General features: G+C 41.1%; 1 protein-coding gene across 1 annotated transcript in view; it reads right to left on the reverse strand.

Moving 5' to 3' along the window:
- The window catches only part of LOC122812359 (lysophosphatidic acid receptor 2-like), a 452,180-nt gene that overhangs the window by 377,399 nt on the left and 62,145 nt on the right, over nt 1-12,636 (reverse strand). Inside the window, exon 2 of the mRNA XM_044084784.1 lies at nt 3,168-3,220. Coding sequence (XP_043940719.1) covers nt 3,168-3,191 — 24 coding nt within the window. The 5' untranslated portion in view covers nt 3,192-3,220. The remainder of the gene's footprint in view (nt 1-3,167; nt 3,221-12,636) is intronic.

Genomic DNA, 12,636 nt, shown 5'->3' on the forward strand with positions numbered 1-12,636 from the left:
GAACCCCTGTCAGAGGGAAGTGGATTTTTAGCAGTGGAAGCCTTTACCCCTTTGGGACCCTGGGAAATAGTTTCTGGGTCAGCAGCAGGGTTTTTATAAAGAAATTTATGAGAGTCAGGGACTCTGTAGTATCTATCTGGCTTGACTGGTGCTGGGGGCAAAGAATCAGGGGTTAAACTGGACTCAGAGAACACATCATCCACAATATCTAACATAGGCGGAATAGCCAGGGGCTTGTGCTGAGGCAATAAAAGAAAATCTCTGAGCCTTTTCTTGGATTCTGAATAATCCTGGCTCTCCCAATGGAAATGCTCCCTCATGGTATGTAAAGTTTCCCCAAAAGAGTAATCCTCAGGAGGAGAGGCTGATGGGATTGATTCTTCAGCATCAGAGTCCTCATAGGGGGGGTAAAGAGTATCCCAGGTCTGAAGAGGAATCAGAGGAAATGGAAACCTGATCAGAGGAATCAGTCTGTATCCTGCCTAGGCCTTTTATCAGGAGGGGGATGGGAACTCCTGATCAGAGTAATTAGGTCTTCAGCCATTTTGAGCATCTGTTTTTTAGGCATGGAGGCCTGTCCAGGTGAATGCTGTACTTGTTTCTTTGTCTTTAATGGAGTTTTAGACTTGGTTGTTGTTTTGATGGTAAGCTGTGATGGTCTGAAAACACCCTCAGAAGCCGATGCCTGCTCAGTGGCTCTGGACCCATCTGTGGGGTTAATTTCCATAGGCTCAATACCTTGAGTTTCCAGAGGCCTAGTGATCTCCACGTGGAAGTCGGAGGCAGCCTGTGGCTCTGAGGTAGTGGGTGTCAGGGGCCGCGAAGGTGCCTCACTGAGAACCGGCGACTGGCCTAGAAGAGGCTTCATCGTCAGTTTTGGACCTCGGATGCCTGTTCTTATCTTTGTCTTTGTGTTTTTTGTGTATTCCGGTTGTCGATTGTTCTGACGGCATGGTATAATTGAACATTCGGCCAAAATAATGGCGTGCAAAATCAAACCGACGTTTAATAGTGCGCTTGTTAAATCTAGCACAAAACCGACAACTAGTGATGTCGTGGTCTGGGCCTAGGCATGGAATACAGTAAGAATGAAAATCCTTATGAGGTATTTGCTTCCCACAAGAAATGCAATTATTAACTTTTACTGACATCGGTCTGAGGCAAGAAAAAGTTTCCCCAATGGGGTACTTAGCTTTATTGAAGACTTCGGTTCTGAAATTCAAATTCGAAAATCTCAGGAGTCGGCCGACCGGCACTTGCGAACTGCTTTTGCTTCGGGCACCGCACGGCAAGAAAGACTGAAGAAAATGGTGTTGGCTGCATATTACATACCCCTGGCACACTGACGTCAGGGAAGAAGCGACAGTAACCGACGCCAGACCAAGACTTTGGAACGCTGGCCGACTGCAGGACCGCCTGACGACAGGATAACCCAAGTGTAATGACTGCAGCAGTGAAACACGATGAACATCAAGAGTGTGATGAGACCAAGCAGAAGTTTGGACTGCAGGTCAGAGACCGCCTTCCCTACCAGGGATTTATATCAGAGTACAGGCAAAGAGAAAGGGACAGCAGAGTGTTGTATGAAACACCAGCTCTAGCAGCATTTTTAGTAGAGTCTAGAACAGAAGTTGCTGTTAAAAAAATAGATAATTAGTAGGACTTATACAATACTGCATAACTATCAAACAGAGAAGGCTGGAAAAGACTGGGAAAAGAGACAGGAAAGGCAGTTTAGAAAGGAACAATGGGAAGACATGTGCATGACTCCCAAGCATGTGGCAAAAGTCCAGAAGGTTTAGGATTTCTGCATGGAGAGATTTACATAAGTATGTTTATATCCTGAGCAGACTTCAGAGACGTTTTCCTCAGGTAGATAGCAATGATGGAACAGAGAGGGGTAACTGGGAACGTTTTTGGGACTGCAATGAATTGGCAGATTTTTACTTCCATACAGAGTACTCTGTAAAAAAGTGCTGGGAGTGCAAACAGCTGTAACTACAGAAATTATTTTTTTGTTCTAGGACACAGGATCTGAATTGCCTGGTCATAGTAACGCCTTACAAAGCTTAATGCTACTGCCAAAAAAGCAAATCAAACTCTAAATGCCCACACACACACACACACACACACACACACACACACACACACACACACACACACACACACACACACACACACACTCACAACTCAGACAACTTTGAACAGTACCTTTTCACTTACATGTTTTAGGATGAGAGAGGAAAGTGGAGAGTCTGGGCAAAAAACAATAAGGAGGACATGCAAACTTGATAGAAGGCATTCCAACTGGTAACAGAACTGGACACACTCGAGCCATCAGCAGCAACAATAAATGCTGCATTAATATAACACTCAGTCCAATATGGTCCCCGGCCCCAACCTACTTAGTGTTACCACATGAAGAGAGGTTATACTTCCTTATTAAGGAAGTTCTTCCATTTTAGCAAAACCACACCTTTCAAATAGTAATTTGGCAAACTAGAATTCTTAAATCCGTCACACGTTTGATAAAGCATATGCCGTTTGATAAAGCATATGCTGCCTTTGCCTTCCAATGTTCCAAATGTAAAACAAAATACAGGTGACCACCACAAAACATTGTTCTAAATGTTAATAATTGTTTTCTTTTATACCACTGTAAAAACATGTCTATTGTAAATTGTGTGTATACTGATCATGTCTAAATATCTAAATGTATCTGTAATTATTTTTCTTTGTGGAGCTTTTCTCCCTGGGCCTCTGCTGAAAAAGGGCCTTTTCAGCTCAGTCTGACCCTCCCCCCCTCGTTATCAAATGTAAAACAAATAAATATTTTATGTTGCTTCAGGTCAGATCCTCTGTGATCTGGTGTGGCTGTGACAAACTCCAATGTGAAATGTCTGCCAGTCTTTTCAGTTTCAGGAAATAAAATAAATTAAAAAAACTCTTCAGACATCAATTTTTCAGGAACAACAAGTGGAATGGATTCACTGAGGCACTAATCTTACTGTTTACAAATTTAGTCATAAGACAATACTACAATATAAAACAATTCTTCATAGATGAATGTAAACATTACAAATCTTGCAAAAAAAATTTCTACATACAAAACATAAAAAGGAAAGATACCTAGGCAGAGAAATTTAAGCAGTGCAAGTCATACTCACTAGTGTTGTCTTCGGATATGACATTTCTGTTACCAGGGGTTACGTCAAGAATTCTGCCACAAAAATAAGACAAAATTGTTACGGTGTAGTCCTAATCTTTCCTTAAGCACTTAACATATGAATTAATACATTATTCTTGCTGGAAAACAAAACTAAAAATGTTGTATGACATTTAACATTTACATTAGAATGGTTAGGGATGTTACAAATGTATCATATGAAAAGATACCACCAGTCAAAACTTGAGCAGACACAGTAGTCCCGAGGTCTGTAACATGGATGCTACATAGTAACATTACACATTTAAAGGTACAGCCACATATGTGAATCATTTAAGCATGATCAGGATACTTTTAGTATTTTATGTCATAAAAGCATTAGAAAGGCAACACCGGCAAGTGTTTGCATCCATATACTGTAATTGTGAGTGGTGCTACTAACCCAACCTACAGAAAAGATAAAGAATGAAACCCAGTCAAGGTGAGTCTCTGTCCTGAAACTTCAGCATAGATAATAAAAAAATACTTTAGAAGAGATTTGTTTGAAGTGGTACGGAGTATGAAGTGGTCAAGCTAGAGGTGACTTTAATCAAGCACTTTATGTCTTGTTTGGTTAACTCTGTTGTGTGTGACTGACATCTAAGGTCAAACAAAGTTAGTTACAGACAAAGTAAACATTGCAGACTACAAAGATATTTTTGTCTCATACTATAACGAAAGTCCCCTACCTTAGCTCAGGTATAGCTTGGATATAAAGGAATAACTTTTTCCCCCCTACTTATAAATGACTATATTACCAAGATTTAAGTAATCAAGAAACTAGGAAGGAAGGACTGTGGTGGTTTTGGTGTGTGCATGTGTGTGTGTGTGTGTGTGTGTGTGTGTGTGGGGGGGGGGGGGGCACAAACCTTAATACTTCTTTTTGCTCCTTTTTTACTGAGCAGCAGTGATGCCATAGAATGACCTGCCAGAAAAAGGACAGTAAATCAAAAAGATGTTTTGATGGTCGGCATACTGGAAGGACAGGGAAACAGATAAAAAGGGGTGCATGTATAGAGTATAGCAGCAGTTAGTGTGCAGACTCAGCAGATCAGAGGTGTTCTTTGCATAGGATGACAAAGACCGTTAGACTGGCTGCACTTTTCTAAAAAAGAGGGTGAAAATATCTTCAGACAAATTTCACGAGAAAGTGTTTTTGTAGGGGAAAATGCCACCCACACTGCCCATATGGGGGGGGGGGTGTAAACATCTGAAAGTGATTCCCTTTCACGTGGTCATTTTTGGTCAAAGTGCCAAAAGCCATGATATGCTTTAAGTTTTGCTCAGCCGCCAACTCACTCACTCCTATTCTCTTCTATCACGTTGCTTATATCCTCCCGTTTCCTTTCTCATTCTTTTCAGTGCCCATCTGGAGTCCCCCGGCACTATCACTCACTCCTATTCTCTTCTATCACGTTGCTTATATCCTCCCGTTTCCTTTCTCATTCTTTTCAGTGCCCATCTGGAGTCCCCCGGCACTATCACTCACTCCTATTCTCTTCTATCATGTTGCTTATATCCTCCCGTTTCTTTTCTCATTCATTTCAGTGCCCATCTTGAGTCCCCTGGCACTACATGTTGCAGAACGTGGCTGCTGACGGAAACTTCTCTCCATTTCCTACTGCATGTAGTACTTCCTCAGTACCATTTCACAGCATCTCACTTACTCCTTTCTTTTCTCTTTCCTTCCTTGTGTGTCGTCTCTCTCCTTCTTCTCCTTAGCTTCTTATAATACAATCATATGAGGGGATGCACTATAAACATCGCAGACGTTTACTGCAGCAAATTAATAAAATGAATGCAATTAGCTGCAATGGTCGTCAGGCTTCAGAGTGGATCCAGAGGGCAGTAGGATGTCCCATAGAAGACAGCACAACCCATTCCATCTTCTGTTCGATTTTTTCTGCAGGGACCTAGACAAGAAGATGTTACCAACAAAATGTACTTGTTCCTAATGTAAAGTCTAATACACGAAAGAATACACTCCCCCAACATACCTGATCAGATAAAAGTGTAAAGTACAGTTAGTAGGCAATTTACCCATGTTTCAGTGTGGTCACTGTTGCAGTAATTACAGCAGAGATCTCTGCTACTAGCAGAGTCTAATGTTCACCTTGACCTTTGGAGTTACCATTCTTCTACCATGATCAGACTCAAATTATCATACTTTGGACATCATCACATACCTGGTACATAGCTATCCCTACCTACACTATCTTTAGTTCCTTCTTAACCCCCCTGTTTGGAGAAGGAATGGTCAGTCTAGGGGTTTAAGAAAGAACCATTTCAGATCAAGTCTCTGACCTGAAGAATCAAAGCCCTCCTAAAGGACCTGAACAAGGAGGTGATATAAAGTCATACCCATCCTGGCCTGTGACTACCTATATTAACTTTGAAATTGTGGTACATCACAGAAGGGATGGGGGTAGGGGTGCAGCTCTATGAAGATACAGGTGGAAATACAACCTGCTTCCTTCAGGAAGAACCTTACCATCCTATGAGCTTTCTCTGCTAGCTGGACACAGCAAAAGTGTGGAAGAAGAACCTTCTCCTGTGACAGAAAAAGAAAGAGAGAGAGAGACAGAGTCAGCCTGCCTCACATGGTTTCTAGTAATGAAGCCAAGAAGGTCTTGACTGAGACAGACATCAAGCTAGACTTTCAAATCCTACAGAAATGCTAAGATTGCTCAGGGAATGGCCTGTGTGACACAGAACACAGTGGAACTTTTTCTGGGATCTATATTGGATCAGGCAGTTATCCTGGTATGAACAATCATGGATTACTTTCATTTTGAACTGAGCAAATACTGAGGTCAAGCACTTGGTAAATACTTGCCAATAGTGAAAAGAACAAAGGGCAGGGAGGTAGAATGTGATGGCGTTTCACCGCTGTTAAAAATCCGAAGAACTGTGCATTCATGGTGAACAGAGATCTGAAGGTAGGAACCCTTTATGTCCAGGGAAGTTAGCCGAGTCGATTGATGGTGAACAGAGATCTGAAGGTAGGAACCCTTTATGTCCAGGGAAGTTAGCCGAGTAGCCTGAGCTGTTATCAAGATGCTTGTTGTGGCCCAGGATAAACGTCTTGATTCTTTCGCCTTCCGTTGCCTAGTTTGTGACTCGGAGTGAGTAACGTAAGTAGACAGCACTTCCAAGGGACACGTGCTGAGTGAGTCTGCCTAGTCAGCAAATGTATAAAGTAAAATAAAAATGTCATGCAGTAGCACAGGAAAGAGGGTTTGCATGGTTAATAGCTTGATTTTTCCCCCACACTCATGCATTTTTTTAATTTAGAGATAACCAGAACAGACTGCAAGTGCAGTCCTTTTCAAGTACTAGGGAGATCCTTAAATTAAACCCTGTCTTTGGCTCCGGTAAAGGAATCCTTCCTGTGGCTTCAGCCTTTAGGCACTGTTGTACAAGAGACAGTGGAAAAAAAATCTGGTCGGGGAGCTAGGGGTGGCCTCTAAGTGAAAGGTGGAAAACCTATGCATTACATTTTGTAGCCTTATACAATTAATATCTCTTGTACATGGACCCATGGTCAGGCTGAACCACATTTCTTTACAACATGAAGTTCTTCCTCAAAGGAGGCACAGTAGATGGAAAGCATGTACTGAGAAGTGGGTGTGGGAATAATACAGTAGTGAGAAAGCCCTTCTTGCTGTGGGGAGAAGAGCACCCTCTTCTCTTGCCTTGTTGACTGTTCCACCATCTGTCTCCTCTTCAGAGTTTTTTCATAAATGTTTAAACTGTTCTGCCTTGGAGTGTCTTCTGGAAAAGGGTCACTGTGTAACAGGATACTTTCTACTACATATTTGATATACAGTATGAAATAACTAACTGAACAGACTAACCTTTCTCCTCAAGTCTTTTGAATACTTCTTGTAAAATGGGCCTAAAGAGTAATTGCTTATCCAAGGGCTAAAGGGCATACGTAAAAGTTGCCCGTTATCATCCTCTGGTAATGACTGCATTTTATGTATGAGTACATGTGATATGCCCATAGCGATCCGTGGCACAAGCATTCTCGGCACCACAGCCACACTTTGTGGCACGTGAGCCTATTGATGTTCACCAATACTCTACTTAATGTCTCATTAGGGCACTCAACAGAGCAATTCAGCAGAACTTCCTCCATTTGCTTAACAATATCCCTAAAGTAATGAAGCTATGAAACAGACAAATGATAGCTTTAATGACCAGTGTGGAAGAAGTACATACATTGATGCAATTTTTTTACCAAAGTAATTTAGTCCCCCACTCTCCTTATAAACATTTGGAAGATTACCAATTTCAAAAGCTAACTTGGACCCTCTCGTAGTATCAACAGAAACAACAGCAATGTCTATGATGGTTTTAAACAGATATTTTCATTTTTCCTGGATCCCCGTATAACCTATCAGGCTAATTTTAGGGATGGAACCTGGGAGCCTGATCCAAAACAGGCACTTTAGACATCTAAACATTTGAGGATTTTTAAAGAGATAGCTATAATCTTTACTCCTACATGCTCAGAAGCCCCAAGTATCTCTTATGGGTCTCCAAGGTCCTTGGCACCATACTTGAAAAATTCTCTCATTAGGTTGTGGGTTCCTGTGAAGGAGGTGTCCTTCAGGCTGCAAACAGAAAGCATCTGTGAGGTGGACATCCCTAAGGTGTACATCTATCCCTGTAAATAAAGGAACAGAGAGTGCTGCAAGTAATAAAACTGCCACACAGCTTACTGCCTTTCTTGGCGCTGATGACAATGTTTTGCACAAATACAGCAGAGATATCCAAAACAGGAATCTACCTCTACAGTTGGCATCAAATTCACAGCTCCTGTGGACAGCTGAAGCCAGCAACCAGCAGTTTAAGCTACAGTTAAAACATCCTGGTTGTTCTATGACAGCACAGTCCTACCATCAGCCTACAGAAGGGCTTTAAAAGGTAGGGAAGTGGTAAAAGATGGCCACAGCACTGGGCTGTTTCAACGGAGATATAAGGCCCTTCACTCTTTGCTTGCAAATTCTTTAACATCTACTTTTTTCAGCACCTTGCCTTTTATGTGACAGACCTTATTATTATCTTGCATTTTTTGTTGTCCTGCTAGTAGATATTTTGGGTCTATATTATATGCTCGAAGTTTTAAAACTTTGACGCTCATATGATTGGCACCATATGAGTGAAGTTTGAAAACAATGAACATATAATAAAAGCAAACAAAAACAAAAAAAAAAAAACTACCTGAACGGTCTGAGCAGGGGGCAAGCCTCCCCCTGCACCCCCCACACCCCTGCTACTTAAATATATGAACTCCGAGATTGCACTACAGTGAAGTAAAGGGAAATATTCCCTACGGCGATCTCTGTTGACACGTTCGAGCTTTCAAAAGTTCGCTCATATGGTGTCAACCATATGAGACAAGAACTTTTGAAAGTTCGAGCTTCTGATATAGACCCGATATTTTCCCTCCCAGACAGACATCAGATACGTCTTAGCTCAGGTCCTAGACATCTGAGGTCTAACATTAAAGTTTTTTTTATTTTTTATTTTAGTAAGAAACACAATGGCCATTGGTAGAATGCTACCATTCCCCCTAAGCAAAATGAACACTACAGATGACAATCTTGTGGGGGAATTTGTCTCTCGCAGGCATACTCACTGGTGATCCAAAATTACAAACAACAGCATAAATAATCAGCTAAAATGAAACATCAGTAACTGAGCACTTATTAGCTTGATGTGGAAGCGGCCTGCCTTAAAGGAAATGATTACTTGACAACAGGTCACTTCCTCCATTAAAACTGTATTCATTTATTTATTCTTTGTTGACCAGGTTTTTTTCCCACTAGTCTAGTAACCTCTTTTCAAGGAGACATGAGATGATATTTATACTACTAGAGGAAGTTTGGCCAGGGGGTTGGGGAACTTTACCTACTTGTTTTGAGAGGTGCCACCGGATCATTTACATCCACCTGAGCTACCAACAACTCAAGCAGATGGGTCCTCAGTTTAAAGTCTCAAACAAATGAACAAAGGAGCAACGTGGCCTCCACTTCTTACAGTGTGTCCTACTAAGGTTCCCATTGTGGGAAAAGACCAGCTCCACTCTGGGGATGTCCAAAATTGCAGGACATCTGTCAAAAGGACAGTCAACTGTCTGAGGCCAGTTCTCAGGTATGGCAAATTACAATGTAGCAGTGAATGTTGTGACTGAATATCTGCATATGAAGAGGGTTATGCTTTCCATTTTGACTGCCTGGCATCTTGCACAGAAGATAAAGGCTGAAAGCTGTTAAGCTACCTCCTGTGGTTCAGGGTTTAATTCATCTCCCAGATGATGTCAAAAACAATCAAGCAAACATTAGAACTATTTAAAATGTCATTAAATAAACATCTACATAATGTCAGTAAGTGCATCTGCCTCCAGAATGCTGTCCAAAACTCTGCTATAATTTTTGTGTGAAATTTTCATTCTTTAAAACACAAAGTCTCTATGCAAGTCCACAGGCTGCTCCACATTTATACCTAAATGTGCATGTGCACATATATATATTTTTGGTTGAGAGGTTAATGGTTTACTTCCTCCTACTGGGCACGTACAATATATTCCCTCTGTAAATGCACATAATGCAACTGTCACATCTTTGTACCTCAGACACTCTGTGTGCTACCCAGGACCGGCCCTAGGTCAACTGGTGCCCTAGGCAAAAGGGCTCCACAGCTCCCCCCAACACATTACCTGGTGCCCCCATCCTGGTCTACATACACCAAATAAATACTGGAAAAGTGCCCCTGCTAGACCGGCGCCCTAGGCGGCCACCTAGTTGGCCTATGCCTAAGGCTGGCCATGGTGCTATCAGAGTATTGTATCAATAGATGGTAACAGCTGTATAACAAAATGTAGTCTTCATGAGTAACTGGGTTGTGACTTAAAAGGGTCAGTAGAACAGCTCACCTACCTGGCAAACAAGTGGGAAATAAATAAATAAACACATGTATAAATGCACTCAATCATCCTCAGTTTGACTAATTGTATGACTTTCAACAAGTCCCTTAACCAGGCAATGAGAAACAGACCAAAAATATGATGCAAAAATCTGGGCAGCTGAGAGGTATGTTTGTGAGTACATTATGGCCAGTTGTAACGGATACCCCAAACTGGCCATAGTTTAGTTTACTTACAAAGCAGAATCCAAGGGTTACAGTACACATTCTTTGCAATACCGTAGCTGAAAGGGCTTCAGTGTGTTAAATGACATGAGGACTGTGAAGAAAAAACAAAAGAAAAAAAAAAAGCATATGTTTATGTATATTTACAGTGTGCACATAGACCTCTAAAATACTACCTACCTTGCTGAACGTTTCAATGAACTTGCCTAGTACTAGTGATTGATCAAACTAGATGGCAATTTGCACAATTTTTCATTGCACATTAACAACTGTGGTTAAATGCTTTCGTGTATTTAGCATTTCTGGTTTCTAGCTCTCGTTGTTGGAATCAGGACTATAGCAATGGTTCAGCAGAAGTCTGCTACAAGTGGTTAAGAGTTCTGTGAACTCTGGTTTACTAAAACAGGCAATGCTGCAGGAGGTAAGCTGCTTCACGGGAAAAGTATTTTTGAAGCTACCTTAAATCGGGTAACAAAAGAGTTATACTATCTTACTGTATGTGGGAGCAAATCCCTTAATCAAGGGCCAGTACTGATGAAAGAGCTGTAAAGCAGCCTTAAGCTGTGAAGTAGACCTGTGGAACAGTCAAATGTTAGAGGAGACATTAGTGATTTTGACTGAGGACAGGTTATATTGTAAGCAGGTCACTTACATGTCTACAATGGTTTGTAAACAAGAGTCTGAACATCACACTGGTAAAGAACAGCTTTGCTATTATTAGCATAGCCTCAGAAAACGTGAGTACTCAAAAAAAAAAAAAATAGTTGTTGGCATTTTAATTAAATCATTCTTCATGTGTAGATCCACAGTTAGTATCTAATGCTGCGCAGACACTGCTCTATAAATTCCAAGGCCATTTATTTTAACCTGTGCCTAGTTGATGTGTCTGCCAATTATTATACAGCGCTTCAGTTCAGTACTTTCATCATATTTCAAAAAATGGTTGAATGACCAAAAACACCGGCACTTTTATTTGCTATTGGAATCTGGACTTGGTTAAGCAGAGGAAAAAAAAAAACATTACTTAAGTCTGAAGCGAGGGAACAAATGCATTTTGATGCAAGCCTCATGTTTCCTGCATTTTGCCTCAAGCTTCTCTTCTACTGACTATTAAACTCCTGCATCCAACTGCCCCACGCTTTCACAATTCACATGGTTAATCCTCACCTGTTCTGCTGCTATGCATCTCGTCTGACTCACCTTTTCAATAAAGGCATACAGGGAGGCACCTTCCACTGTGGTTTTGTGAATAGGTCTTCTTGCTAACAAACGATTCAGAGTTAATGACATTAACAGTTGTGTGACAGACAATTCATATCTCCCATTCACAAAGGAACAGGGGAAATGCCTTCACAGCAACAAAGGAAGAGGTTCTACAAAAACAAGGCTAATGTCTGAGGACATGTGAAGATGCCCTGAACAGCTTGGCAATACATTTTCAAAGGAAGCTGAATTACTTAAGGAACTGGCTGTTACTACATGAACAGTGTAAATTAAATTAACTACCATCATATAAATTAGTCATAGTACTAACACAATACAAGTAGTTGAAAATTGCAAAATTCTGCAAGAAATGTACATTTCACAATCTCTTAGGTAACAATCTTAAGATTTGTTTGATTTGCCTAATTCGGTACAATTAGTTTCAGAAGTCAAGTCAATAAGCTAATAAAAACTTTGTACCTAACTTACAAGTCTTCTCAATGGACCAAGAAGCCCACTCACATCAGAAGACACTGATGTTATGAGTAATGTACATACACCACTCTGGGGTGTAGATAACCTTCTGATTAAGTGCAGATGGGGAAATGACCACCCATGTGGATTTTACTTCTTCTAAGATCTCTCTATAAAAATTGCACCATTTTCACTGAGTGTCCCCTCAAAGTTACTGAACTCATCTTCGACATGTACTTCAGCCCAAGTTCCCACAGGAAGCCTGTCTCACTGCGTGCACTGGATGGCGGAGCTCCTATTGCTGTTACGTTCATCTTTATCATTGTCTTTTTTCCCTCCAGTCAGCTTATTCCTTGCCGAAGCAGAAGGAGAACTCTTGTCTTCACCAAACAGAAAGTGTCTTTTGCTGTCATAAGTGACATAATTGGAGCAGAAAGGGTGGGGTTCATCAGAACTAGCCAAGAAAAAAAAAAAGACTAAAGATGCAAAAGCAGCTTATGACTGTTCACATAATCAAATCTGAGATACTACCCACAAGCCTCACACTCTCTTATTACCCCCAGAAACCAAACTCCACATCGCTGCACACCTCTCCT

The sequence above is a fragment of the Protopterus annectens genome, chromosome 9.part0 (assembly GCF_019279795.1).
Source record: "Protopterus annectens isolate FY-2018-M chromosome 9.part0, PAN1.0, whole genome shotgun sequence".
Lineage (NCBI taxonomy): Eukaryota > Metazoa > Chordata > Ceratodontiformes > Protopteridae > Protopterus > Protopterus annectens.